This window comes from Alternaria arborescens (genome assembly GCF_004154835.1).
Source record: "Alternaria arborescens strain FERA 675 chromosome Unknown contig_74, whole genome shotgun sequence".
NCBI lineage: Eukaryota > Fungi > Ascomycota > Dothideomycetes > Pleosporales > Pleosporaceae > Alternaria > Alternaria arborescens.
In genome coordinates this window covers 16,436-44,370 of record NW_021167929.1, presented here as the reverse complement: position 1 = coordinate 44,370, position 27,935 = coordinate 16,436, and the positions used below count along the sequence as shown (strand labels likewise).

The window sequence follows — 27,935 nt, the reverse complement described above, 5'->3', positions numbered from 1 at the left end:
TGTCTCACAAGGCGAAGGCTTGCAGATTGGACGAGAGCGAACATGACGCTCCTTTCCGCCAGTGGCACCAACGCTAAGACATATGAAGCATAGTGCAAAAGGAAACCTTAACCTCGTCTCCCAGCCTCGTCACTCTACCTAGCATCTCAGCTCACGACCCTTAGCAATAACCCGAAGGCGTCTCAGCCGTACGATCATCGCATTGGATACTGCACAAGCTATTCCCTAAACGCCATCTTCGCTTCATCTTCACGATGCTCATGTCGCAATCTCCTTTTCCAGCAGCACGCGCGGGGGCCCCAGCACCTGCCCCTGGTCTCCAGCCGTTTGTACCAGGCCTGGAAATACTACCAAACCTCCATGTTCGCTCAAGAACTCAAATTTGAATGAACCGGGCTGTGAAAAGAGTAGGAACGCGAAGTTTGCAGATCGCGACAGAATCATGTCCAGATTCTTGCTGCGTTGAGCTTCCAAGCCACTCTGCACAAAGGGCGCCACAATAGAGTCCAGATCTGCAACCGCGATGGCAAATTTTTGCTTGCGATCCGAGTCTTGTTTATTCTGGCTAATTCGCTCATGCAGCAGAGTTCCAGTTACGGTTTTCCATTTGCTGTACATGGCTGATTGGGCTGATTCGTGGCTTTAGCTTCCCTTACCGAGTTGGTGAGGCTGAGATTAAACTTACCAGTATTGCTGCCATCCTTTCCTGGTATGACCATGTCGATTGCCGCAAGTTCCCGGGGCAGCAGGCTCTCATCGCGTCCTCCTGTACATCTCGATAGCACAATCCAGGCAAGAATGAGGCGAAGTGTCTCGGCTCTGGTTGAGGTGCTCGAAAGCATGCTTGCAAGTGTAGCAGAGCTTGTACCGGTTGCGGTTGCTAGTTGGCCCATATGTGCCTGACTGACACTGGCTGCCGAGATGGGAGAGAGATGATAATAGGTGCGAACGTGGTTCTTGATGTTGTCCCGTAGCTTCAAGACTGCGTCTGTGATAGTGTCATCTGCCACGGGCTGGGGTAGCATATCGTCGATGTTCGTTGCATACGCGCTGGTTACGGCTGTTGGTCCTTTCTCCAACGTTCTAGTAGCATCATTTACGGGCGCATGAGGTGATGGCTGAGTCTGGACTAGATTGTACCGCTTCTTCTTTTGACGTCGTAGTAAGAAGAAGAATATAGCTCCAGCGATCAGCAATCCGACGAGTAACATCGCGATAGCCACCCCAGCAACCGCACCTCCAGAAAGCCCTTTCTGAGCCGGCAGCGGACCAACTGACGCTGTAGGACCTCCATTCACCGTGCTGCCGTTTACCGAAGGCTGGCTAGTCACAGACTTGAACGTCGAGGCACCATTGTTTGCGGGTATAACTGACGTCGTGGTCGTACCCGTAGGACATCTTACCTCCTCGATGCCGCCGCCAGGCCAAAACGTTGTACAATTGGATGTGATCACACTTGGGTTTGAGGTTTGCGAGACTGCAGGAGTTATCGACGCAGACGAGGGGGTAATTGCTGTTGTTGGCGCCGTGGATAGCTCTGTTGCAAGCGGTGTCGATGATACTGCCCCTCCAGCTTGGTTTGACGAAAGTGATGCGCTCGACAGCGCTGGTGAGCTCATCGTTTTCTGTTTTTGCAAAACTGCACTCTGAAGATACACCGATATCAGACTTCTGGAAATGATAGAGGAGCAAAAATACTGACACTGCTGCCGACCAAATTTGCGATGCTGCGCTATAAGGCGTCTGTACCGATGCTCGCTAGCACAGCCTGGTCAGAGATATACACGCTTCAGCTGTACTATAGCGCGGCAGACTACAGAACCCGATGATATTGGTTTTCGCCGGAATTGGTAAATGTTGACGAGGCAGAAACCAGCAACCCAGCGTCGAGCTGCATGAAGTGGGGTCCGAACGTAGGACTATCGAATGGTCATCGGTACGAGGTAATGTGGCGTACTCCAGCAGCGTCTCATTCTATCGCGCCAAACAAAATTCGTGCAACACCACCACATACGACGCCGCATCAAAGCGGGCCCCACGCTATGATTTTCCAGATCGGTATCGACTTGTGGGCTGAGTTGAAGCGCGAGGCTGAGCTGGAAACATGGTCTTCGCGTCCGGAGACAAAGATAAAGATCTATCGCATCTCAGCCTCACAGATCTTCGATATCCAGAATTTACATATTCTCAGAATGACCATTGTTTAACTCAGAAACTGCACAAACACAACCCCAGTGGGATACGGTCAAAAACTCACCATCAATCATTCTCACAACACACACATTCACCATGGAAGGATTCCATTCCCGGCCAGATCTGGTTGTTTCCATTGATTTTGGGATGACATGTGAGTAAAGGCTTGTCGGTTGCCGTTATCGCAATACTCATATCGCTATCAGGTACTGGTGTTGCGTATTGTAATGTAGCGACTGGATCTGATAGTGTTCGGCATATTCAACGGTGGCCAGGAAGGACACAGGCAAACGAGAACAAAGTAAGGAACCGATCGCACGCCAAAGGACCTCAACTTACTCATTCCAGGTGCCAACATTGCTCGTATACCCACAAGACTCAGCAACACCGTCATCATGGGGCTTTCTAGCCGAAACCGCACAGGAGGCTAGTGGTGCTGGGTACGAGAGTCGGGAGTGGTTCAAGATTATGCTGGACGAGGGCCTACTGGAACAGATGCGGAGAAAGTCCAGTGAGCCGAACAAAGTACCACACATACATGAAGTAGAGAAATGGTGAGTAAGTCGTTCGAATTTGCCTTTGTAATCGGCTGATCAAGCTCACAGGTACACTGATTACTTCCGATACCTATACCGTACCATTGAAGCACGACTACGAGGGGAGCTCGCGAGCCGATGGGAAGACGCGAACATAGAGTTCATCTTCTCGGTACCCACGACTTGGAAGCCGATACCAACTGTAGAGCGATTCAGGAAGACAATCTCGGCGGCTGGATTCGGCTCGTGCGCCAACCACACAGCATCGATTGGGCTGACAGAAGCAGAGGCGGCTGCAGTACACACAGCGCGCAGCATGCCAGGTATCTTCAAGGAGAACGAGATACTCTTCGTGTGCGACGTAGGTGGAGGTACAACAGATCTATCAGTCTTTCGCGTGAAGAATATACACGGTAGCTCTCTCAGTCTTGAGCAGATCGATGTAGTTTTCGGAGCGACTATCGGAGCTGCGCAACTCGACAGTTTATTCGAGAAAGAGGTGCTGCAGCGACTTGAGCATGCAGACCGCCTGCAACCAATGGGACTAACTGATATCAATCAAGCTGCATGGGAGATGCGAATCTCGAAGGAATACCAGAACGCGAAGTGCGACTATGGTTCGGAGGAGTCTTTAATGGACACCGAGACTTTCGCAGTCCGTATACCTAAGCTCGACAGAGGTTACGTAAACCGGGATTATGCCATCAGCGACGGAGACATGTACTTTCAAAGAGACGATTTGAAAGGGTTTTTCGACACTCAGGTATCGAAACTGTTTGACATGATGGACAAACAGCTCTCTCGTGTCCGACAGAAACATCCGACCGAACAAGTGTCTCATCTCGTCCTCAGTGGGGGTCTCGGTAACTCTGCCTACGTCCAACATTGTTTACGAAGCCGATACGCATCTGGTCATACACCACATTCTAATGCACACAATATGCAGATCCGCATTGCTCCTGATCCTCAACTAGTTGTCTGCAAGGGCAACGTGGCCGATCGCGTTCAGAAACTCAAGACTGGACAGTCGGTTCTTGGATGGCGATGCAGCCGCGCATCTTACGGTACTATGTGTAAGATATTGTACGATCCTTACGACCCCACGCATCAAGGAAGCAAGACCGAAGTGGATCCTTTGGACAAGAAAACGTATATCATGAACTGTATCGACTGGTTCATCAAGCAGGTAAAGCCCTTTGATAGCCTGGAATGATGGCAGAAAGCTGATCAGCCTAGGGCGAACCAGTGTCAAGTGATCATCCGATAGTCAAGAGCTTTCAACGAAAATGCCCGCCAGCCACTTCCAAGAATCCTAATCCGCCAAGGATCTACCCTACGGAGGTGATTTGTACTGAGGTCGACAGATCTCAACTTCCGATAGTGATGAACAACGGTACATACACTCTTGATGCAATATGATGAGCCGTACTAATGATTCCAGCGTGTCGTTCGATCTGCAAGATCGAGTCGGACTTCTCATCCCTCCCACTTTCTCTCTTCAAACTGAAGAACCGACACTGGTGGAACTCCGGCCCGAAATACCATCGCATCAACTACATCGTCAAAGTAAACCTCGGTGCCGCCGATGTGTCTTTCGAACTATGGCACAATGGCGTCAAGTTGTCGAAAGACAACTCTATCAAGGTTGAATGGCAAGCGAGTGGGCCACCTGATCCAAATACGATGGCTGTTGCTCCCGACTTCCCGATGAATAGCCTGCCGGCAGTATCAAGTTACGGTGTGGCTCATGACCGTGCGAGGGGAGTAAATCGTGAAAGTAATGGTAGGATGGGGATGAATTGGGTAAGATGGGATAACAAGAGCGGTGTTCGAGCTCAGGTAATGCCTGCGCGGCAAAATCAGCCAAGGGTGTGGTAGGATAGTGTTATATTGCCATCTGTATCGCTTTCCAGTGAGCATGCAAAGACGAGTGTTCATATTTCTCAAACCAATGTGCGTTCATTCGAGGAGACACGTCTACACAAATCTATGATGGGCTTACGAAAAGGGCATTCTGCGCATGCTTAAATCTGCTCAGCACCCTACGAACCGGCGCTGTTGAAATAACTCCATCCTTGGTTACTCTCACGAAAAGAGGTATTGCAGGTGTCGGCCACTATGGCAAGCACGAAATTGGGAAAGGACGGTGGAAGTCGAGATCGATGTTGTTTGTGGGTTTCCGCTTGGTGTGCGTGTCATGCTTGCCTCGCTACAGCTGTGGCGAGAAGCCGCTATGGAATAGGTCCTAAGAATAGTGAGAGGCAATCCATTCACTCAGTCTATGGTATATACCGTCAAAGCGTCTTGAGCGCTCGGCTAGCATTTTCCAGATCCGATTCTTTCAATTGAGCATCCTTTGTCAGTCGACCCCCGCCATGCTAGTGTTGCGAAGGCAAACAGCCCCGAACCGATCAAGACCCAAGGGAGCCAGTTCTTGAAGTCTGTTGTGTCTTCGTCTTCAACAGCGGCTGGTGGTGGCTGAAACAAAACGCTCCGACAGATGGGGCAGGTATGACCACCGGGCGAGTTGATGATTGTGAAAAGGCATGGGCGTCCCACAATATGATCACAGGGTCGGAAGCGTATGGCAGGGTGGCTGCTGCCATTGTAAGGTTCCCAGCAGTAGCAACATTTGTTATCGTTAAACTTGTCGGTGGCTTTTGCGAGGAGGATGCGTGTTTGAAGGAATTCTTCTTTCGTGATACCGCGACGACCGAGCATGGTTTCAAGCATGATGTGGTTTGAGATGGAAACCTAGTAGATTCAATTGATCTGAGAAAATATAGAATTTAAGTTGTGCGGCGAGGCTAAGTAAATGGTGGGTAGACAAGAGCGTGGTATAGCACTGGAGAGGTTCGGTACCGCGCAACCAGTCTTTCGAATCGGACGAATGAAAAGTGTACCACATGCGAAACTTGGTTGATGAGTGAGTGGAACTGCGAGATGTGGTTGGAAGTACAGCCACGGAATGGCTTATTAGTATGATGAACACAACAATATCCATTCTTTGAGTCATACCAGAGTAGACCTGAAAGATAGTCGACGCAACTTGCGAGAGCGATCTAGAATACAGTACATAGGAAATCTGTCTAGGATTCTTGCTCTTAAGCACGAACCATAATGGAAACCAATCGCTTCGTGAAAGTGCATGTGTGATAAGTCGATGCCGTGAGATGCTCGAAAAGACACCTGATCAGTATAAACCCACATGCTCCATCCGACAAGTATACCCGTCTGCTGCTTTACTGCAGATATCAGACTTGTTTCGTGCCATTTCACTATTCAATAGCTTTCTATCGGTGTCTCCCAAAATTATCTCCAAGTCCAGATTTTCCACCGACTCATAGGTCTCTACCGACTTCGAGATTTTCTACCCTACGGTTTCCAGCTTGTTGGTGGTTCTCAATAACAATCTTGAATACCATGGAAGCTGCTAACCAATGGAGCGTCAAAATCAGACCCGTGATCAATCCGAAGATAGCACAATCCCGCCGACTTTTGAGCTGACGGTGTGCGCCGTGCTTCAATAGAATGTAGACTTTGAACATGATCGACGTTACTGCACATACCAGAACTTCCTCGTGTAAGCTCAGGGAAGCCGCACCTATATTAATCGCGGTTGGTTTTGTTGTTCGAGTCGCAAGGTAGGAGCAAGTGAGAATCAAGAACCTGTCCCACTTTTCATGTCGTATCACCGGAGACATGGTAAAGGAACGCAAACCTGGGTTCCTTGCATATAGGCCGGTGAGAGCTCGGATCATGTAGTCGATTTGGTGATACACATTGCCTGCGTAGAATAAAAAGCGTCCTATGGACAGGGCCCAAGGCGGAAGTTTAGCTTCGATCTTGTATAAGGTGAGCCTGATCGGAGTTAACAAATCCACTAAGGGGTTCACAAAGAAGCGATTGAGGAATTGTAACATGAGAGGCAGAGTATCGGTCCGGAACCATGGAGATCGACAGATAGGACAAAGATCACCGGTCGGGCCCTTGGTTATATCTGGGAGACAGTCGCGTCCGAATACGTGGCCGCAAGTCCGCACGCGAGCAGCAGGATGGTCTTCGTCGTATGGGCCCCAGCCTAGGCGAGTTAGCATATGTATCATATTGCATTACCAAGTAGTACGTACACCAAATGCATTTGTTGTCGTTGAACTTATCCTGGTCGCTAGCGCGAACGACATTAAACATGAGGAAAGTGGTTCTCGAGACAGCGAAGATCTTGGTGAACATGATTGCTCTGGTCTGAGGAACTGGTCGAAACTTCGTTGAAGGCCTTAGGGAGACGGGAGTCGTAATACAGTTGCGTAATGGTAACGTGTAGAAGAATATGAATATTTAAAGGAGAGAATACAAGGAGGCCAGATATATCGAATAGCGAAGCAGACAGTCGTGTGAAATGCAAAGCGTAATCACTTCACAGCATGATCACAACATGAATGAACTGAGACCTGACGATCGGTAATGCATCAGTGATTGGTAAATCTTGGTTAAAGGAGGACTGCCCTCTGGAATGCATCGCGAGCAATCAACTCAGTCATCGAAGGCGCCATAGCCACTTCGTGAGTCCAAGCAGATGTTGCTCCCGGTACCTCTAGACAGTAGGTGAGAACACGACAGGTAACGCGAAGGACAAGATGAGTGCGGCAAGCACTCGAGAAGATGGACGGGTCCCACGTGGATTGGCGTCACGGGCGCAGTTTTAGCCGACGCTAGCGCGCCGGCGCGCGAGCTACAAAACCCCTCCAAAAATGTTTCTTGCTTCTGCAACGGCCTGCCTTGCCAACGCTGCGTTTCTTTGCACACATACAGACTCTCCTCACGGAGCTCGTCCTACCCTGCAAATGAGAAATTCGGAGTAATCTTCACTATCATCAAGCCCTTTTGTGGCTGTACTGCTCGTAAGAGCCTGGCGTGACTCACGTCTGCATCCGGCATCAGAAAACTCAGGGCCCAGAAAGCGCGCTCCCACTTCGGTGGGAGTGTTGTGGAACTGGTGTCCCTATGGGAGTCGGTGCGAAGATTGTGTGCTTTGATCCTTTGGGAGAGAGGTGACACTGTAGTACAATACGCAGCGTACTCGACCTTGAGTAGCCCTTGGGCGAAAGAGGGCACGGTATCATTCGATTCTGATTACTCTGGCGAGGCAGGCCGTTCACTTTTTTTTTTCACTATGTAAGTGCGCAAATGTGCGCGATCTACTCCAGTTCAAGGATACTACTAACAAAAAACCATGCGAATTCACCAAACCTGAGCGACCACACGTTGCGCGATCCTCCATTCATCCTCCGCTAGAATTGTCTACTCTGGCTCTGATGCTGTGTCTTTCTCCATCGCGTACATGATGTCCGTCCGTAGCGTATACTTGGTGCCCTTCACAACGTCGTCACCGGAATGTATAAGGTAGCGATGCTGGAAGAGCAAGACGCGCCCAGCCTTTGGCTCAACGTCGATACGTTGGTTCATGCGACCGTTGAAGAATGTAGTGGCGCCGCCTTGGAGCTGCCTTTCCCCAGTGCTCAGTACTGCATCGTTCAGGTAAAGGTGCAGGGTGAAATATGAGCGCTCGGTGCGGTCTGGTGTCTCGTACGTGCCATCACAATGCGCTGACTCAGTTAGTAGCTACAATCTTAGAATCCAATGCAAAACGTACCTTTGAAATACTCTCCACCAGTGTACTTGAGATAGCGTCCACGCTCATTCAGTCTCGTTACTTTCCAAGTCTCTCCTCGTTTCGCTGGACCATTGCCTGTGACAAGCGCCCAATTCTGCAAGCGATGGATTTCAGGCACCGACGCCTCTATTCTTTGCCATAACTTGGCCATAATGTCCTTGTTGTCCCAAATGATCCGACCGCACTTTCTCGTGTCTTCATACATGGCTTGCATTCCGCCCCCAATGTTCACCATGGCTCTCTCCCACGTGCCGTTAGTAGTCGCTTCTGCTGCTTGTATCAAGGTGTTGCACTCGTCCTCAGACAGAACACCATCAAGTATGACGGCCCATGCATTCTCGTTCTCTAGTATTCCAGCCTTCCTGAAATCAATTTTGGACTTGGTTAAATTGGGCGCTGGGCCCTCGAGAAATCCATTGGGGAGGGCGAACGTGGAAGGGGCAGGGCTGGACTCGACGGGTTCTCGACGTTTCTGAGGGCGAAGAAGATCCTCTTTGAAGCCTGCAGGCAATACTTTGTTAGCTGCCATTGTTGGCATTATTCGTGTAGTGAAACTTCGAATCGCGCGCAAAGGAAACATTTATCAAAATCAAGTGCAGTGCTTGCGGCTATGTAAAGGTTGTGCCGGGCTGTGAAACCGGTCAAAGCCTCCTAAGGCTGCTGCCTTGGGGTGGCTTCGCCTCATGTGGACATCAAGTGGCTGCTGTGCTGTCTGTGACTCTTGTTGGACATGTCCAGCAAGATCATGTGAGATTTCCTGTACAGGACTGCTCGTCTTATACACTGGTGGCACTCGCAGAAGCAAGCAGTAGCTTCAAACGTCCACAGATCCCTCTACTGGACTTGAAAGATGATGATCGCCAAAAGGAAGTCCATGGCTTGTACAAGCGCATTGAGTTACGATGGCAGACGCGACTGTCTACTTTCCGAGAGCGCCCTCCAAGTTCCGTTCATCATCGTCCTCAACAGTTGCCATTTGAGGCTGTTGGTGAGTGATGGTGTGGCAGGGATCATCACGTGAAGATGGCAGTCGCGGCCCTTCTCGACCTGCCTCGCGTTTCAGGAACACGGACTGCATCATTCACGCCCCATCACCATCATCATCATCATCATCAGCAACACGCACAATTGATCCACGGGCTCATCGGAACGACTCGGACGCGCATAGGTAGCCGACGGCAGTTTCATGTGACTTGTTGCTTCTTATCGTCACCCCCCATCGTGCAGTGCGCGACTCAACTCCATCGCAAGCCACTGCCGCTCGCTCCACCAACCGTCGCGCCAAGCTAGAGGTGCCGACCTCACTCCTAATTTCCCGCCTTCACGCCAATTCGGACAACACGTCGAGGCGCACGCGACGCCCAGAACACACCTCTCCCCCACAGCCATACTCGTCGTCGCCTGCTTCTCTCCAACTCCCACGTCGTCCCTGGAGCTCCGACCAGCCCGACCGTCAAGCTCCCCGTCGTTCGCTCAGCAACCACAACACTAGTCAAGCAAACACTCGCCGGCACGCCGGGCGCCAGCCCTACGCCAGACCCTGCATCTATCGATAACTGCCACTATTCACGTCACAGCGACCATTGTCGCGCGCCTCTCGTTACCATAGTACATCCCCGGGCCGACAGCAATCATGTCTTACGAGGACCACCACGATGCCCAGTACCAACCCGGGCAAACGCGCAACCGTTTCCCAACGCTGTTCGAAGTGCTCAGTCGTAAGACGACAGCACCGCTAGACCTCTTCTCCTTCTACATCTACATGCGAGACCAGCAACGGTCTGTCGACTACTTGGACTTCTGGTAAGCCAACCACTCGGCGTCCGGGTCAGCGGATGAGGCTAACAACCATCAGGCTCGATGTATCGCAACACCTGCAGCTGTGTCGGCTCTATGTGCGACGACTACACAGGAGTATGATTGAGGAGACACCAGATCTTGAGAGGAATTCCAAGCGTTCGTCCTACATATTGGACAACGCTGGAGAAGGCCCCTCTAACGAGAAAGCAGACAACATGTCTGACCAGCGCTTGTCTGCCTTTCTTCGTTCTGACCACCCAAGCCGAAACCACTCTCCACAGAACAGTCAGGGTAGCAATCAGAGCCGCGAGTTCCCCCGTCCAAGCCTGAATATACTAGATACCCCAGGCGATTCGAGCTCGCCTGGCCAGAACTCATCCATTGATAATTCACAACCACGGAGAGAGGATTTGCGCGCATCGGCCGAGAAGATCTTGTACACCTATCTGCTTCCTGGCTCAGAGAGAGAAATCATCATTCCCCAGAGCATACTCGCCGAGGTACAAGAAGCCATTGAGGGACAGGAGCAGCGCGCCGATCCCGAGCTTTTCGATAATGCCAAAGACTACGTCTTTCAAGCCATGGAGCGCGACGCATATCCAGGTTTCCTACAGAACAAGGGCCTCGGCAACCTCGTTCCCCAGAGTATGATGCTGCGTCTTATCCTAGGTTTGATCAGCTTCTTCGCCGCTGTGTGGACCTCGTTCATTCTCATCTTCTTGGACAAGTCAAGAGGAACACGCTGCTGGGTATGCAGTCCCCCGCTGTTTTGTTAGGAATGTCAACTAACGCTGTGTGCAGATCATACTTCCATTCACCATCGCTATCTATCTCATCTTCACACATCAGTACATGCTCGACCCCATCATCGCCATTGCCGGATACAGCGAGTACACCTTCTTCGACTTCAACAAGATTAGGGAGCCGTTTGTCAAGAAGACATTGAACAGGCGCTCGCTCACTGTCCTGGTTATGTTCTTGGCCGTCACAGTAGCTATTTGCTGCCTCTTCATCTTCGTTCCCGGTAAGCGCCTGTGATTCAAGGCGGTTACACGGTCTTTTTGTGGTATCCGATGTAATGTTTGTTTATTTTTCTGGCGTTTTCAGCTGCACAAAATGGGATCAGTCCCGGAGGCGGCGGAAGGAGAAGCGCGGAGGTAATTCAAGGACCAGCGGGGACATGGAGAAGATACCCCCTCGCTTCGTCGCCGTACGACCTACAGCAGGATTTTCTTTTGTTTTTGAACCAAATCTTGAATTGAGCATGTTCTGGTTATGGAAGGCTGTTCTCAGTCTGGAGCATGGTGTTGGGGCGTTCATGATGACACATCCAACAGCGAGTGTCAATCGAGATAGAGCACCCAATATATGATGGTATTCTTCAGCAATGCCCAGATGACATGTGAAAGTAGTCAAGCGCAAGATGTTTGGCGAGCCGTTGGCATGTGGAGTGGAGCTGCAAGGCTGCATGCACGCCAAGGCGCAATGACGTGAACCGCGGCCGGGTTTGACCAGATGGAATTGTATCTCTACGTCCATCATCGGCCAAGGACGCGCCGCAACAGTCGCAGTTTGTCGCATCCCTATCCAATCACTTTGCCGAGCATCCACGATCAGCGTCTCCCGGTTCTCAATAGCTCGTGACTGCGACATTGGCGGTGCCAACCTCTCGTTCAACTACGGCCACTAGCGGAGTGGATTGCAGCAGCCAGCAAAATGAGCGGACCAACAGCTAAGAGCAAGAGAGGGCCGACTGTGCTCATGACAGATGCCCGCGACACGGCACCTCGAGCACCCCAACGACCAGGCGTGGGGCAGAGACAGGCGACGGGCGCGCGATTGATCTCGGTCGACAACATCCTGCAGTACGCCTCGGACATTCCCTCACAACAGCAGCGACGCGGCCCGCCTGGCAGTGGCAGCCGACCCATGATGCATACGCGCACTCCCAGCGGACGGCATCCGCTCGATCCCAGACTCTCCGGTCGCCTGATACCCCAGCACATGCCCACCCGGTCGAGCAAGCTCAGCGAAAAACTCGTGCTTCTGCCCGAGACAGCAGGACAGGAGGACGACGAGAAGGGCGACTTTGACGAAGACGAATACGAAGGCCCGCCCACAGACGAAGACCTTGCGCGACGGACCCCCAAAGGCGGTCCCAACGACAAGAGCTATGCAGAGCGTCTGCCCAAGGCCAAGCGGACGGACAAGCTCTCGCGCGTCACCGCCTACTGCACCGCCCAAGCCTACAAGATGAAGAGCACCGCCCAATTCGTAAAGGACACACACAATGCCCGCACCAAGCTGTACGATGACTGTCTCTACACCGTCTACCATCTCCCGCTGTTGCCCGGCAGCGACGGCTACCGGGTCCGCAGTAGCCCTGCGCTCAAGAGCCCGGGTGGAAAGACGGTGCTCGACGAAGAGATCGAGCGCAACGAGCAGCGCGACCACCACGAAGGCTACTTTGGCGACGAGGAGACCTACTACGTACGCGACGACCACGAGCTCGACCAACCCTGGGACGGCACCCACGATCGCCGAGACTCGACCGAGAATTCCAGAATTGCGCCCAACGCCCTGACCTTTGGCGAGATGTTCGTCTTCTCGTACGGCGTCGTAGTCTTTTGGAACTTCACCGAGAAGCAGGAAAAGGACATTCTGGCCGACCTTACATTTTCCGCTATTGCTACCGGCATCACCATTGCAACACGACCCTTGACCGAGTCCGACTTTGAGACTGAAGAGTTCCATTTTGAATACAACCCAGAAATTCAGCGCCCGCGTGTGTACAACGACATGATTACGCTCAAGAGCGGGGATCATATGATCAAGCTAGCCATGAGCCACGCTATTGCACAGAGCACCAAGCTAAGTCTCTTCGAGGAGGGTATGAGCCGGACCATGCTGGCTGCGCAATACGTACCCAAACGCTTAGCGTTGACGGGCAAACTGGGCATGGGCAGGACAGATGTGGTCAAGATGATTGGACAGCTCTTCACCAGCCGTGTGGAAGTGAACCTATGTACGTATCCAGTCCACTATTTCAACCCCCATCCGTTACTAATGACCCTTGTAGCATCGAATATGCTCGACACTCCAAGCTTCTTCTGGGACTCGGAGCCTACCCTTCATCCGCTATATACCGCTGTGCGCGAATACCTCGAGATCAAACCCCGTATCCAAGTTCTCAACGAGCGCTGCCAGGTCTTCCTTGATCTGGGCGAGATACTATCTGATTCCATTAGCGATAAAAAGATGACCAAGATCACGTGGATTGTCATTGCGCTCATTGTGCTGAGTATCTGCATAACGTGTCTGGAAGTGCTCCTCCGATTCGCCATTCTACAAAAGGGTAGGACTAATGTTCCTGTTGCTGGGGACATGGAAATTAGAGGGATTGGTGGACTCAAGGGAATTGGTCCGCCTGCCTATGCTGGGCCTGGCCTGCTCGCTGCGAGAAGTTTGGTTTGGGTCGGTAGTGGAGTCAAGGGTCTGTTGGTCGGCTGAGTATGAGATGTGGTGCATGGCAAAGAAGGTGACTAGCTAATTGGGGCTATGGAGTCGTCATGTTAGGCATGATTCTTGGATTGTAATATTGTTGGGACCGTTCTTTTGTCATCTTCTTAAGCATTAGCGATGGGCGTTTCCTAACTGGCGCAAAAGGTATTACTGGGTTCTACTGACCCTTGGAATAGTTTTGAACTCTTTTAAATTTCCGAATCCCATCGTTCCTCTTCATTCCTACCTTTTCACTACCAATTATGAGGCTGCTGACCTTCTTCCTCAACCCCCTCGCACTCACAGGCTACGTCCTTCCTTGCGTAGGCGCCCACAAAGAAAGCAAAGCCGACCGCATAGCAGACTTGCATAAGAACTTCGAACCCCACACATGGGAACAACAAATAGTAAACCGCATGGTATGTTGCGTTCATAAACATATTATACGTCAAGTGCAGACTAACTTTTCACGATGAAAATTTTTAGGTCTTTAATTACTCCCTCGATGATTTCATGGTCATGTGGAAGAGACGTGTGGGAGAGTACGGATATACTAATCTAAGCTGGTGGAGTGACGCCTGTACTGGTGTCGATGATTCGCCGTTTGGCTGGGACTGTAAGTTGTGCTTTTAATCCTGAGTCGGAATTATATGAGGTAAAAAAAAAAAACAGACTAACATACTGAAACTCAGTCAAACCAGCTTGTATACGCCATGATTTCGCGTATGGGAACTTTCAGCTTCAGCATCGGCTCAGTCATGTAGGGTTTCCCCAATCTTTCCATGCCTGCTTTCATTGTCTTAATTTCCTGGATATATGACTAATAATGTTCTTAGGAAGCCCGTAAGAAAATCGACGTCCGCTTCAGGGACGACCTCTACTATATCTGTGAAAGACGTTCCAATACCAAGGCCTGCAGGGTGTCAGCCAAAATCTACTACGCCGGAGTCAGGTTATGGGGGAAAAATCATGAGAATGCGTTTTTCACCATCAACGCTATTGTCGCCAACCATGCCCCCGTGAACGCTTCCGACAGTATCTCCATGACAGTTACCAGGATCAACACAACCTCTGAAAATACTACTACCATCAACACCACCCACACGAATACTGCTGGTCCCGACGATACACAAAGAGATATTCGTAGCAAAGAAAAAGTCGCTATCATGGCCTGGCTTGGCGAACTGACGCATGCAGAGCTGCTGATGGAAATGCCAGAGACGCATCTGGAGTATTTAAGCAAGTCACTCGATGACTGGACGGAAGTCATTGAGAGAGAGTGACACGAACAGGAGACTGTGCAAGCATAGGACACGTAATTACGTCTGGATCTGTAATTGATCCGTCGTGTTCGATAGAATGAGGGAGTGACTGCTAGACAAATTCCATCCTACCCTACTCCTTGTCCACAGCAAAAGCTTTCAAATCATCCATACTCACCCCTTTCAGCGCCTTCTCATTCGTCGCTTTCATGACAACCTTGGGAACCTTCTTGTCATCCATGCCCGTCCTAGCATCAAAAGCCTCTTTCCACCTGTTCACACAAAGGCACCATTTGCAGCCATCCGTAAGTCCTACTTGACGCAAGTCGTTGCCACGTGCGGCAGAGAAGTCGAGGAACTCTTTTGACACGATACCTGCTATGGCGTGGTTGCCAGCATCTGATGCGGGTACCTCACAATAGCCTGAGCGGGTGAATCCGGTCAAAGGCTGTGTGGAGTGAAGCGCGAGGGGTTGCTTGAAAACTAGTGTAAAGCGTTAGTGAGTGAGTTTGTGGAACTGGGTCCTTGCAATTCGCAGCAACAAAGATGCGTTCATCGTAGAGGTCGCAAACAACCCCCCCCCCCAGCTTCTCTCATAGCACTGCATAAACGACGTGACGTTGGGGGTGCTGAAACGCGTGCCTGGAGATCTCTCCAGTCCAACGACGAAACTGTTTCATGCAAATGAACAGGATGCAGCCATGGTGTAACCGTTTGGACTCGAAACATCTGAAATGCCCAATGCACAGTTCTGATACATGGTTTCCCCCCCAATACTCAATCACAACATGTACATACCGTTCAAAGACATATTGCCAGCTTCTTGCTCTTGCTTTTTCCCGTTCTGTGCCGGTACTCTTTCCCACTTGATCTGCACGTCGTGAACGTGAGCAAAGTCGCGTTTTGGAGCGTTACGTGTGAAATTGCTAATTAGATTGCGTAGGATCCGCATGAGGGAGAAGGAGAGCAAACGTAGGTTATACGTTTATGGTTCGTAAAATGTGGTGCTCAAGATGGCGTCAAGAAGGTGCTAAAGCGGAGATTTAGCGCGTAGGGCTGGATGGATGACGTTTGCCAGGGGTGCAGCTGCCGCAGATCCCCAGCCATGTGGTTGCCCGATCGGCTGTTACACCATGGTAGCCGCCGCATAGGTTTGCCGGGTTGCGGGCCTCGGAGGGGCGCGATCGGCAATGCGCTGATCTAGACTCTATGATGCGACTGCGAGGATCGGTGGGAGTGTCGAGTCTATTGCAGTAATTATTCCTACATGTCTTGAAATGTTAGGCGGAACTTTTCTGCAGGTTGCGGCCCTTTGATCAAATACGAAGCGTCTGGCGCTAGTGAGGTTTCGTCAGCACTCGTGGTCGCCAGTGGGTCATGGTGGCAATGTGCATTTGGAAGTTCACGTAATATTAGAAGACATCTGGTGGATTGTGTAAGACAGCATTGATTCGTGAGTACTCAAGATTCAGATGCTTTACTGATGCGAAGGTTGTAAACAATTTTTTTTTACGTGAACAACGGCATTAAAAACTCATCGCGGTCGTGAATGTAGCGAGCGATCGTAACGATCCATACGTATTGATAGACGTAGAAAGAGAAATAACTATGCAAGACACCATATCCCCAATGCATCCTTCACAAGTCTTGCCGCACAAACGCCGTTGATAGAAAAAATCCGAAACGCCTTTTTGGGTATGCAAATCGCCGCCATTCTCATGGGACTGGTAGGCCGTGGGTATATATGCAAGCTGTACTGTGGTAAATCATGCGCGCACTAGGCGCAGTGTCGTAGACGACAGGGTGGCGTGAGTCTTCATCGGTGCACGCCGGCACCAGCCTTGATTTCTTTCTTCATCTCTTCAAGCTTCTTATGCATCTTTAGGAGGTCGTTCCTCTGTGCTTCAGTTGGCGGCTTCTCCGCTTCAGTCAGCTTCCAGTACAGCTCTTCGTATCTCTTGTAGTACTTCTGGAACTTCTGCGAAAGCTCGACAGTTTGGCGGAAACTCAAGCTGGGCATCGAGGGTGAGGTAGTCGAGGTTGATGAAGCGCCTGGAGATGCGCGAGGGTTATTGTGGTGGTAGCGCGAAGCAAGGCCGGTGTCGATGTTGGCAACCTTGCGGACCTTGGACGCGGTAGAGGGGGTGTTGGACGAGGATGAATCGTCCGACTTGCGCTTCACGGAGCTGGTACTAGAAGGCGTAGAGCCAGTGGCTTTGCTGTTGGCATGCGAGGGTGTGTGGGTTGCAGTCGAACGGTCGACATGCTGCTTCTTTACGGCGAGGTGATTGTGGATATCACTGTCGATGTTGTTGGCCTTGCGCTTGAGCGAGCTATCCGAGTTGCCAGCAGCGGTTTTGGCGGGCGACGGAGCGGCAGCAAGAGCTTTGTGAACTGGGTGTGAGTCCTCAAAGTCGCTGGCATTTACAGGCGGTGAGGCGGAAAGCGGTGAAGGATTCTTCGGTTTGGTGTTGATTGGCATGGTAGGCTTGAAGGGCCTGTTGGTAGGACGGTCCCTCTGTGACTCGCGGCCAGACATCTTGGGCTTCGCACGCGGGTTGGAGTTGCCTTCAGGAGCAGGTACTTTCTTGGTGCGGATTTCTGGAGCGTCAGTACCAGGCATACTGGGCTTGGAAGGTGCGACAGGGCGAGGTGTTGAGCTTGAAGGTGCAGAAGCGGTTGGAGCGGTAGCCGTGGGCGCCTCCTTCACTTCTTTCACATTCACCACGGCCTTTTGTTTCTCTTTCTCCTTCTCTTTCTCCCGAGCCAAGTACTTCTCCTTGATGGACGACTTGGGCTTGATCTCTGGCTCCTTTGCGACCTTGGGCTTCTTCTCGACCGCAGGTTTATCAGCAGCCTTCTTTGCAACGGGCTTCTTCTTGGTAAGGTCCGAGATCTTGTGCATGGGAGTGCTTGCTTTGGCCTTGGGCTTGGCTTCTGGGGCCTTGACTGTTGAACGCGACAGGCATATGCCCTGGCCTCGCTGGTCTCGAGGTAGCAGAATCTGCCAGAGTTTGTCGTCCTTGGCCAGGCGTTGGCGGTCAAAGGATTTGATTGCGCCATCAATGGCTTGCTGGCGGTCCTCGGGGCTCTGGTAGGGGAACTTGAAGGGGTTCACCTCGCGGAAAGACTTGTCTGTCAGCTGCCACTTGTCGGCATCGGCCGTGGAGCGTTTGGCTATTTTGGGCAAGACATCCCGTATGATGGCCAAGGAGGTACGGCAGGTGGCGGCGAGAGAAGCTTCGGTGGCTGGCTCGCGAGCCAGGAGGGGGATGATGGGGACCCTCAGGGCGCTGACAATGGTGTCGTGGCTGGTGCTCGGCTGCGACGTGGGTGGGCGCTTGTGCATGGGCGAGGAAGGAGCGCTGAGCAGGGGCGAGCCCATCATGGAAGGACCGAGGTGTGCCTTGAAGCCCGTCGAAGGGAAGCGACGATGGGCTGGTGTGCGGCCGGGAGCAGCGTCGCCAACAATAGTCCTGCAGCAATCTTTGTCAGTCCTGGTATACACAACTTTGTCTCATCACGACATGCATCTGCGACAGGGGTGCTCGAGTGTTTCGACGTGATGTCAAAGAGCGTGGGCAGCCATGGGAATACCGGGGAGGCATACTTGTTGGCTTCCTTGAACTCTGATATCGCTGCCATGTTACTCCTGAGCTGCTCCAGCGCCGAGTCTACGCCTGCCGTCACATCTTCGGCCTTGTGTACCAGGAGGCTATGGTTGATCAAACCAGCAAACTCGAGGCTGTCGTCGCTACCAGTCCCGCTGGACTTGTACAGTTCGTATCGGTGGAGTTCGGTGCTGCTCTGCAGCATGTGCGTCTTGTCGCCGTACTTTAGTTGCTGTTGTTGTGATTAGCCCAGCTCGCGCCTTTCCCAACCCCCAAGTCGAACCACGCATGACGGGAAGCATGGCAGCAACTGTGCACACATACAGGAGTCCGTCCAAAGATAATCTGCGGCGATTTCCCGCTCCTGACGCTTTCTAGGAGCTCGTCGACAATGTCTTGGGTAATGTCCACCTGCATGGCCTGCACAGGCGGTTGTTTGCCGTCCTTAAGTCCGGCGTCGCTATCCGGAGCCCCGACAAGGGCAATGCCGCCCGAGGAAAGCATCGAGGTTGCCATGTTGCTATCACTCGCCGTCTATCTTGTGAAGAGAGGTGGAACAGGCGTGAAGCTCGCACCCGAATGTTGCTAGGAGAAGCAATGCATGGAGAGAGCACCCAGGCACTGAGCGGAGAACAAGCAGTGCTTCCGGGTTCGAGGCAGAGGCCCGTCGCAAAGGTCTCTGGTGTTTGGGTAAGGCGTTGGTAGGTTCGAGGAGGACGAAGGAACGAACAAAGGGCGCTCTCGGAGGACCGTCAGACAGGTCAGACTGTCACTGTCATAGCGCGCCCGGAATCCAGCGAGCAAGCGTGCACGGATATCAAGGTACGGTGCTGAAACGATTGGTTGACACGCAGAGGAGGATGAACGGCTGGGTGAACCAGACAATACTATCGCAGCAACAATACAGTCTACTCACAAACACGCACACGAGTGAAGAGTGGTAAGCTCGACGGAAGCTGAGCGGGTGGTAGTGTTGGGCGAGCTCGCATTCCTCAGAAGGCGGTGGTGCCGACCAGGGCGGTCGAGGCATAGCACGATTACGCTTCAGGGTGCCAAATCCAGCGGCGGCCCGCTTGCAAGGTACCTCGTGCTACCTCAATCTGTGGCCGCTGCAAGGCATTGCCATACACGCCCACTGGTCCCATTTCGTTTTATTAAAACAGTCGTCTTCTTCACAAGACGCTTCAGTTCTCATTGCAGGCGAAAAAATCTACCTAGACCGCCAGTACTTGATTGCAGACGTCCATCTCCAGCACGTACTGCGCCATATGCCAACACGCTGACCGACCGACGCTGCACGGTGTGCTGAGTCTGGCAAAGCCTGGGCGGGCCCACCATCACTCGTGGCAGAACTGCGGGCAGCAAATGGCTATGCGTTTAAAAACGACGGGCGCGGAATTTGGGAGCCGGGTGCTCCAGGCAGGGTAGGGCATGTGCTGTACCTGTTTCGAGTCCGACCTGCCCTGTCCGTGTTTGAGACCAGAGCATTACCATGCCTCACGTTGGCCTGCAATTGCCTTCTCCATCTTTGTCAGTGAGGCTTTCTCATCCACCAAGGCGCATCGCCTGACCAGAAAGAAACCTCACGGGTTGAGGCTTTCGGTTGGGGGCATCGCGTCACCCGCGCTGTCATCCGGCGTGGCGGGTTCGGTGCTGCTTAGATCAGCTTCATCGGGAGGCGCCATAACAGGGTCATCCAAGCCCGACCTATTTTGGTGTCTGCGGAACCATCCACCGAGAGTGGGGAGCTTTGCTTTCTCGAACGACTCACTTGTGAAAGCTACCATGGCATCATCGATACTGTAAATACGAACAATTTGGCAAGCTTTCATGAGTGTCTCAAGTCGACTTGACCGTGAACTACTCTGCTCGACAAAGTTTCCATACGAGTCGTGCCATTCTTTCTCAACACCCCACCTCTAGCAGTCAGCCACACTCTTGCGACTACGACGAACCACTCCAACGAGTGTGCGCCAGCAGACAGGCCCGATTCTATGATTCGTAGAGCGTCGTCGGCTGCAGCGTCAGGCGATATGGTGGACACTAAACCATAGACTAGAATCCGTCCGCGTCGGAACCTCGCGTCCGGTTCGGCGGCCAGTAACAATAACCAAATGCGTGAGCGAACAGGTTACTCGACATGTGCATGAGCAACCACGGCCGCAGACTGAGCAGCAGCGTGTGTTTGTGGTTGCTTCCATGCTTCCACTCTCCCGAGCACCTGCAGCAATACCAACGCTGACCTGCATACAAAGTCCGTATCGCTTGATAGTGTTGCCTTTGTAACAAACACCGCAAGCAAACTGTGCGAACAGTTAATGCCAACGATCAGCATAGATCAGCAGTCAGTTCCAAGCACACCGGATATGCAGAGCGTCTTCCAATATGGGAAGCTTGCGCCTTCTGGAAGGTATCCGAGGCATAATATCTGCACCCCTGACCCCGTCTTCTGGCGATATTGCCGTTGCGAAGCCATGGCGGGGTACATAGATGAGGTACCACAAGCTTCCGTCACAAGATCATCAAATGTTCATTGAAGTTGCGCACAACGATGTCAGTGCTGTTGCTTTTCGATCAGTTTGCCCCTCGTTCGTGCAACGTTGTCTCGAAAAGCAACGCATTGAGAGAATTTGAGATCGAGATTGCAAGCCACCGATCTAGCCCTCCAAAACAATCTTCCCAATCCCATTCAGCGACTATCCAAGCCTACAGACAAGTGCACTGGGGAAATTGGGTATTAGCCTTCCATTTAATTCGTGTTACCCTGATTGAACCGGGAGTGACCACCATCGGATCTATTCTATATCCTTGACAAATGAGGCTCATACCCACTCCGCAAATTCACTTTACTTTTCTCCGCGATTTGGCGGCACTGAGAGCCGCGCATCGCATCGATGACGGGATCTGAACAACGCCTATATTGTACGATGAATTATTAACACAGAAAGTCTCGCCTCAGCGAAAAACAATGCGCAATCAAGACTACGTCAGCACAGTCGCAGATTACTCTTCTGCTACACGACTGCAGGTCCGTATCATTTCCTGGCTACGCGCGCGACGCATACGAGTCCTCGGGAGATTGGGCGCCGGACAGTGACAGCCACATCAGCCTTGCACTGGATGTCCTTTATTGCTCGTGCCAACCTATAGGCTTTCTGGCATGCCTCAACAGTTGCGGCGGTATTTTATGGCGTCTCACCTAGACCTTCCCATTCAGCCTTCCCAAGGCCGAGTTTTCCCAGCCTTCCAAGCCCACTGCCACACCACCATTTCAGAGCGCCATCATGCACGCGCTCCGACCCACCTAGCCTCTATTTAGAAGTCCATAACGCGTCACACAGCTTAGATGATGGTAGCGGATGCCATTTCGGCGTCTACTTTCATCACTGGGCCAAGTCTCACCGTTCGTCTAGAAGCTTTGAACATGTGGAAAAGCAAAGCAGGACTTAATGCCCTGATCGGCGATTTTAAGGTGATCAACTGATGTGCAGGTCGGGCCCTTGCGGCAGCGCTGGGCGCGTGGGCATGTGGGCGCAAATGCAAACTCCAAAGGTGTGTGACCCTGGTCTGATCCCGCGTCGAGCGGCAGTGGCGTGGGGCGAGCGATCTCGCTGGCGAGGCCACCATGGTTGGGTTGGGGACATGAGTCTCCCATGTTTTGTGCCCACAAGCAGTCATTGTTCCCGCTATATGCTATACTCTGTTTGCATGGACAGTTGTGTTATGTTTAATCACTACGGGTTTCTTGTGTGTTGGGGTGACGGCTAGAGATGGTGGTGCGATAAGCAGCCACTTGCTGCATAGTACTGCGACATCACTCAACAGAACATGGGCAACAAGACACGCTCTTAGTTGGAGATTCGTTGTAGGTATTCGTGAAAGTTGAGGACATAACGGACAGGACATGAGTATGAAGGACTGCAATCGTCGTCTAACATTATCCTACGCCATCGCAATGCGAACCAATACAAAGCGCCTGGTGCAACTCCATGCCAAAGCCAAAAGACGTTCCGGAACGTCGAGGCCCTCGCTGTCTTGAGCGTGGACTCAGCCTTGGGGCGCACAGCTCGCCATTACAAGCCTTTTCGTGCCAGCGACAGTGACCAAAAAGCAAAGTTCGTTTCATAACCCGACTGCTGAGTTCCAGGCGCATGTCGTCACAGGTTGACGACAAGCATCTGGCCCGCGTTCAACGCCTCGCTCAAAATGCGCAACGACTGTGCCGTCAGGCGCGTGCCGGACCGAATGTCAGACGCACCGAGCCGTGAGGCAGCGCCGGATCAAAGTGGAAGTGGCGAAGGCACTCAGGCGTCCAGTTCCTCAGGTGCCTTGTGGCGTGCAAGAACGAGGCGCTTGTATTCGGCGGGGTCTTTGTCCCAGAGCTCTGCGGCCTGACCGTTGAGCGGACTTGAGCTGTTTCGCTGTCAGTCAGCACATTCAAACTCGAGCCTTGACCTGGACTCGTTGAATACTCACTTGTTTGGCTCCCCCAACAGACTCTGGAGACTCAGCAATACAGTCGTGATGTTGTAGATGGCGCTCCACTTGTCCTTCAAGATGTCCAAGCAGATACGGCCCGAGAAGTCGACATTGGGGTGGTAGATGGGCGTCTTGTAGAGGACGGTCGGCGGGCTGTAGGGGTAGTTGCTGGCGAACTCCATGGACAGCTTGAAGACGAGGTTGGCGTAAGGTGTGTCGACCGGGCCGTCGATGGTGGCAGTCCACACGGTCATGTTTTCGTCGTCGGGAAAGGCGGTTATGCCGGGTGTGGGCTTGGTCATAATGTCCATGAGCTCCTTCTGGAGACTGAGAGGGCGTCAGTAGGAGAGCGGGGAGTGGGGTCTGGACTGGCGGGATATGGGACGACTGACCGCTGGGCGACGTTCGCGTTTGCCATTTTATGCGGGGTAACAATTGCGTCGGGGAGAAAGTAGGCGCGTGTGACGATGATTTTATGCTATGCTGATGTCCAGACAGGTGGAAGGGGTGCGGGAGACAGCGAGTCTAATGCAGGCACGGCGTGTATTTGATGTTGTGTTGATTTCCCTGCGTCTGCCCGGCAACCACGTCCGGACACGTGGGGATCCCTGCACGCGTTTCCCCCCGCTCGCTGCTCGACACCTCACAGCCAATCAGAGCGCGTTGGGTTCGCGATCTTTCACACAAGTCGAGTGTCGCCCTTCCCGCCTTCGAGGTACGAGTGGTGAATGTAGCGCAGGAAGCATACAACTATGCTAATCATTCTGTCAGAGTCATCTGCATGCACTTGAAACACGACAATCATCAGCTCGGCATCTGTGCCAGCAGTGTCAGTCTTCGTTCAATCCCTTGACCCTTTGCTCCTCTACCAGTCTTCTCTCCAAACTACACCTCAATACCCTCTTATCTTTTCCTATCCCTTGTTCCTTTAGACAGTCATCTTCCCTATCCCAGTATACGGCCCAGCCGTACCCACCCTTTTCCTCTTCCACAGCAACAAGGCACTCCTCCCCATCCAAAGTCAGTCCCTGTTCATCTTCCGTCCAATCCCACGGTCCAACTGTGTGTTTCTTCGCTTCTACACGTGGGCCATAACGCAGTTCGCGCCTTGTCTTGTCTGCGTAGAGCCAATTGAGCTTGGGCTTCGAGGGCTTCGAGGGCGCTTTGTGAGCTATGGGGGATGGCGTAGAGGGTGCGGACGAAGCTGGCGATGAAGGTGGTGAAGGCTGTGATGCTGGTATTGTACTGACGAGACCAAGGACAGGTGCTGCAGGCATAGGACGGTGCGGCAGATCGGAAGACGGAAAGGGTAGATAGAATCCCGTGAAGGGGTGCGGTGCTGGCTCATCGTTTGGACCAGGCTTTGGCAAGCCTGTCTCCGCATCTTTGGGCCAGAGCCGTATCTACAAACTTGTTAGTCTCGTGCGCCGCGGAGCAGCTGTAGTCATGTACCTTTCCATCCTTCAGTACCACTATTGCGCCATGTACCTCGTCTCTCTTCCTGCTCTTGGCGTCGCAGAAAACATCTAGATAAAATTCTTCTTGGCGCTCATCGCTTTCAGCTTCTTCATCCAGCAGCCGTTGCTGGTGTACTGCCTCGTTGGCGCCAATCGAGATGGGTATTCCCGCTAGTGTGAGCGCGTACATTGTTTTATTCACGTTGGTAGATAGTCAGTGGGATAAATGGCTGCACAGATAATGTGATCGACGAATGTGGAAGACATGTTGTGCCTGGTTGTAGTAAACAGGATGTCAGGCTGCGCAAGCTGGGATGGGGAAGTGGAGTTCGGCACGATGTTGTCATTGTGGGACACTGCGAGTTCGGCTAAAGTTGCCAACTTGCTTGCTTCCTTCCTTCTTTCCTCCAGGGCTCAACACTCCTTTGCCAGCCCCGAGCAACTACATCATACTTCACTCTGCATATTGTATTTGAAAGATTACGGGTCTGCATGCACTGCCTTTCGTCCTTAATCAGACGGCATATGTCTGCGGAGTAGGTGTAGCAAGCACTTCCAAAACGTGCGTCACCTGTGAAGGACAGTCCAGTCGTGTCGACATGTCGATGACACAGTAAAGAGCCACAAAAAAGACGGAAACTACCCGCCTAGATGCAGTGTATGCTGCACAAGAGGCATAGGTTTTCGGTTGAATTGAGAGCTTTTGAACTGCGACTTTCGTCGTAACAACGTTTCACATATCACTTGACTGCGGTAAGAGCAAATGTATGAAATAGCAACTGCGAGCAGTACTTGAGAACCGAGCAATTGCCTCTGAGGTACAAGTGGAAAATGCGTTTACCTACTCCTACCACTTACACACTCTCTACACTCGCAACATACAACATATATCGTTATCCTGTCTATCATTATCCAAGCACGACGCCACGTTGCACGGAATGGGCTCATCAGACGAGAACCTTTCCGGTATGGAGCCTCTAAACGAGAAGTCTTCGAACCAGGAGCCTCCACTCGAGGGAGCCTCGGATCTGGAGACCCTAGAGCAGGTACCACCAAGGCAAAATTCCTCGAGCATAGCACCATCAAGCATTCGGTCAGCGATATTGCAACCAGTCAGTATACGCTACCTTTTGGGAGCGAAATCGGACGAGCCGCTCTTTCTACCCGCCAAAGCACCACGACGTTAGTACCTCGGCTATTTACATCACTGGAAGGAATACCAGCGCAATGTGACACACCATTGGGAGAGTGCAGGTTGCAAGGCGATTCTCGACGAACTCAAAGACCACGAAATGGATATGCCACGACCTGCTGCGACAGTCGACGGCGAAGACATCGTCGCCGAAGAAAACGACACCGCGAATAGAGACAGCGCAGTTAGAGATGCCAGTGTCGATAATGAAGACAACGGTGGTGAAGGTAACCTTGCCGGCGAAGATTACACAGGTCCTGCAAAATTGGAAGACATGTTTCGACGCGAGGTGGCGGAGATCGTGGAGATAGTCTACAACGAAATGCTTACTACACGGATGATGAAGCAATTGGGTGCTTATAGGCAACCGGAACGCATTCTACTTAGCAAAGCTTTGTTAGATCCCAAACTCGGGCCCAAATTCCGGTTTCGCGCGAGGCCTGTAGGTCAGAATCTAGAGCCGAAGCCGAGACTGATCGGCCATGTAGAGTATTTGGGAGGAAGACCGGGAGCGTTGACCTGGGCCGTTGAGGGGGCGGGCAAGAACTCTTGGGGGAGCCTGAGATGCGTACTGGGTAGGTCACCGGTCCTCACATGAGGATCCTTACTCACTATTGGCATAGGAGATATAGCTTGGTGCATGCTGAAGATCAGCACAAGCTATGGTTTCCTCGTGAGCAGCGATGAGGTCATGTTTCTACGTCTCGATGTCAACACATGTATTGAAGAGGTTGACATCAACATACTCAAGCCCGAGCTGTCTCCACTATTCGACTGGGTCGATGTCCTGCAAGAGCCACATCTCTTCTACTCAGATCCCATCAAGTTTACCGATGCATTTGATTTAGCGGAGGGGAAGATTACGGTGAAGATGGGTTTGTTGCATATGATACACGAAATCGTAGTCAAGGATTGGGAGTTGCAGGATAACAAAGGGAGATGCGCCGGGTATTTCAAGAGAACAGAGGCTGGAGAGAAATGGGTAATGAAACCGCCGACGAGACGGTAGGAGGTTGAGCGATACAATTAGGATGTCTAGAGATACAGAAAGTATGCTACTTGTGAGTCAATGATACTGGCGATACCCGACTGGCGCAATACCACGCCTCTCACCACCTCCTTGCAAGCGAGTGCTGTTGGCTGAAAGTCGTAATTGGTTTATTGTTGCCTCGGTGTTTACACATAGCCGGCCAGGAAGGTAGAAGCGAATCTCTTCCCGCCCATATCTAAAGCCTACCTATCCGCGTGTCTTATCTTGCTTGTGGCTTGCGTTGGGGTGTACCCAACTCCTTGGCCTCCCGCGCTGGCAGCGTGTTGCCTCGGAACTTATCTGCCTGTCAGCCAGCTGATTGGCAGCACTCGACAATCACAATATCGTGGGTGTGAAAGAAATGCATGGAATCGTCTGATCAATAGCGCCCAGCAAGACATGTCAAGACGATAGATTGAGGCAGACAACAGTGCCTCGGCTTGACGCAAACGTGAGTTGGGATTGGTGGCAGCGACTGGGTTGTAGTGGTTGTGAAAAGTTTATGGGCTACAACCCAAGCTGTTGACGGTGCACATGTTGCATGCATGCGTGGAGCTAATCACGCGATATCGATACTCTGGAAATCTGCATCTTGCAGGCCTCGGTTATTGAAATACTATCTCAATGCTGATTGGAGAGTCTCAGGGTCTCATCGGAGAGCCAGAATCTGGGGAAGATTACCGATCAGGCTCCCAAGCACCGGGTTACGATGCGATGATCGCCACGTTCCAATCTTCTGGTAAAGGCTATCAGCAAAGTGTTCCTTCTAAATGTAATCCAGATGTGAGAAGAAGAGCGAATACATTGCATGCATGGGTGAACGGTCGACTCTATGGCGTACACGATGGATCACTTGGGCAGTAGTCATGAATGCGTTTTAATACAACATCTGGTACCCGATTTCATACATAAATGAGATGCTTGCTTTGGCTTTCTTGCGTCTAAGTTGTGTTGTGTCAAAACATGCGTTCGTGTATATTGTATATCGCTGGTGGTGTGATTACGCCACGTCGTCAATGCTGCACACATGCAGAACATCCCTTGGTGTCAAGCCTAGTGACGGATAGCGAAGGAGTCGCAGGTGAGCCCTTTGTGCCCGCGGCAGGTTCGCGGCAGGATCTGCTGGTCTAGGCTGGAGGCGTTGTCAAAAGTCTAGTCCTTGTGCGCTTATTAGCCGAAAGTGTGCATGCATAGAGTTGT

The 27,935-nt window shown here is 52.0% G+C and overlaps 12 protein-coding genes across 12 annotated transcripts; 5 read left to right on the top strand and 7 right to left on the bottom strand.

Annotated features, from left to right (window-relative positions):
- Nucleotides 1-258: 258 nt before the first annotated feature.
- On the bottom strand, nt 259-1,619 carry AA0111_g12320 (hypothetical protein; the record flags this gene model as incomplete). Its single annotated transcript, XM_028646286.1, has 2 exons — nt 259-629; nt 686-1,619. 2 exons carry the CDS (start codon nt 1,617-1,619, stop codon nt 259-261), a joined length of 1,305 nt encoding a protein of 434 aa, XP_028500089.1.
- Nucleotides 1,620-2,289: 670 nt separating this feature from the next.
- Nucleotides 2,290-4,607, top strand: AA0111_g12319 (hypothetical protein; the record flags this gene model as incomplete). Its single annotated transcript, XM_028646284.1, has 6 exons — nt 2,290-2,347; nt 2,400-2,494; nt 2,542-2,747; nt 2,799-3,915; nt 3,966-4,122; nt 4,171-4,607. 6 exons carry the CDS (start codon nt 2,290-2,292, stop codon nt 4,605-4,607), a joined length of 2,070 nt encoding a protein of 689 aa, XP_028500083.1.
- Nucleotides 4,608-6,070: 1,463 nt separating this feature from the next.
- AA0111_g12318 (hypothetical protein) lies at nt 6,071-6,962 on the bottom strand (the record flags this gene model as incomplete). The annotated part of the gene is made up of 2 exons (XM_028646283.1): nt 6,071-6,810; nt 6,860-6,962. 2 exons carry the CDS (start codon nt 6,960-6,962, stop codon nt 6,071-6,073), a joined length of 843 nt encoding a protein of 280 aa, XP_028500074.1.
- A 1,068-nt stretch (nt 6,963-8,030) lies between these two features.
- Nucleotides 8,031-8,932, bottom strand: AA0111_g12317 (hypothetical protein; the record flags this gene model as incomplete). Its single annotated transcript, XM_028646282.1, has 2 exons — nt 8,031-8,335; nt 8,383-8,932. 2 exons carry the CDS (start codon nt 8,930-8,932, stop codon nt 8,031-8,033), a joined length of 855 nt encoding a protein of 284 aa, XP_028500080.1.
- A 1,104-nt stretch (nt 8,933-10,036) lies between these two features.
- AA0111_g12316 (hypothetical protein) lies at nt 10,037-11,241 on the top strand (the record flags this gene model as incomplete). The annotated part of the gene is made up of 3 exons (XM_028646281.1): nt 10,037-10,206; nt 10,259-10,952; nt 11,005-11,241. 3 exons carry the CDS (start codon nt 10,037-10,039, stop codon nt 11,239-11,241), a joined length of 1,101 nt encoding a protein of 366 aa, XP_028500079.1.
- Nucleotides 11,242-11,919: 678 nt separating this feature from the next.
- On the top strand, nt 11,920-13,713 carry AA0111_g12315 (hypothetical protein; the record flags this gene model as incomplete). Its single annotated transcript, XM_028646280.1, has 2 exons — nt 11,920-13,228; nt 13,283-13,713. The coding sequence occupies 2 exons, from the start codon at nt 11,920-11,922 to the stop codon at nt 13,711-13,713; spliced, it is 1,740 nt and encodes a 579-aa protein (XP_028500072.1).
- Nucleotides 13,714-13,967: 254 nt separating this feature from the next.
- On the top strand, nt 13,968-14,987 carry AA0111_g12314 (hypothetical protein; the record flags this gene model as incomplete). Its single annotated transcript, XM_028646279.1, has 2 exons — nt 13,968-14,123; nt 14,541-14,987. 2 exons carry the CDS (start codon nt 13,968-13,970, stop codon nt 14,985-14,987), a joined length of 603 nt encoding a protein of 200 aa, XP_028500078.1.
- Nucleotides 14,988-15,099: 112 nt separating this feature from the next.
- AA0111_g12313 (hypothetical protein) lies at nt 15,100-15,918 on the bottom strand (the record flags this gene model as incomplete). Its single annotated transcript, XM_028646278.1, has 2 exons — nt 15,100-15,449; nt 15,765-15,918. The coding sequence occupies 2 exons, from the start codon at nt 15,916-15,918 to the stop codon at nt 15,100-15,102; spliced, it is 504 nt and encodes a 167-aa protein (XP_028500077.1).
- Nucleotides 15,919-16,782: 864 nt separating this feature from the next.
- On the bottom strand, nt 16,783-19,093 carry AA0111_g12312 (hypothetical protein; the record flags this gene model as incomplete). The annotated part of the gene is made up of 3 exons (XM_028646277.1): nt 16,783-18,442; nt 18,577-18,809; nt 18,902-19,093. The coding sequence occupies 3 exons, from the start codon at nt 19,091-19,093 to the stop codon at nt 16,783-16,785; spliced, it is 2,085 nt and encodes a 694-aa protein (XP_028500076.1).
- Nucleotides 19,094-22,881: 3,788 nt separating this feature from the next.
- Nucleotides 22,882-23,474, bottom strand: AA0111_g12311 (hypothetical protein; the record flags this gene model as incomplete). The annotated part of the gene is made up of 3 exons (XM_028646276.1): nt 22,882-22,990; nt 23,054-23,383; nt 23,449-23,474. The coding sequence occupies 3 exons, from the start codon at nt 23,472-23,474 to the stop codon at nt 22,882-22,884; spliced, it is 465 nt and encodes a 154-aa protein (XP_028500075.1).
- A 412-nt stretch (nt 23,475-23,886) lies between these two features.
- On the bottom strand, nt 23,887-24,703 carry AA0111_g12310 (hypothetical protein; the record flags this gene model as incomplete). Its single annotated transcript, XM_028646275.1, has 2 exons — nt 23,887-24,459; nt 24,509-24,703. 2 exons carry the CDS (start codon nt 24,701-24,703, stop codon nt 23,887-23,889), a joined length of 768 nt encoding a protein of 255 aa, XP_028500071.1.
- A 748-nt stretch (nt 24,704-25,451) lies between these two features.
- AA0111_g12309 (hypothetical protein) lies at nt 25,452-26,714 on the top strand (the record flags this gene model as incomplete). The annotated part of the gene is made up of 3 exons (XM_028646273.1): nt 25,452-25,695; nt 25,768-26,280; nt 26,329-26,714. 3 exons carry the CDS (start codon nt 25,452-25,454, stop codon nt 26,712-26,714), a joined length of 1,143 nt encoding a protein of 380 aa, XP_028500093.1.
- Between the last annotated feature and the right edge of the window lie 1,221 nt (nt 26,715-27,935).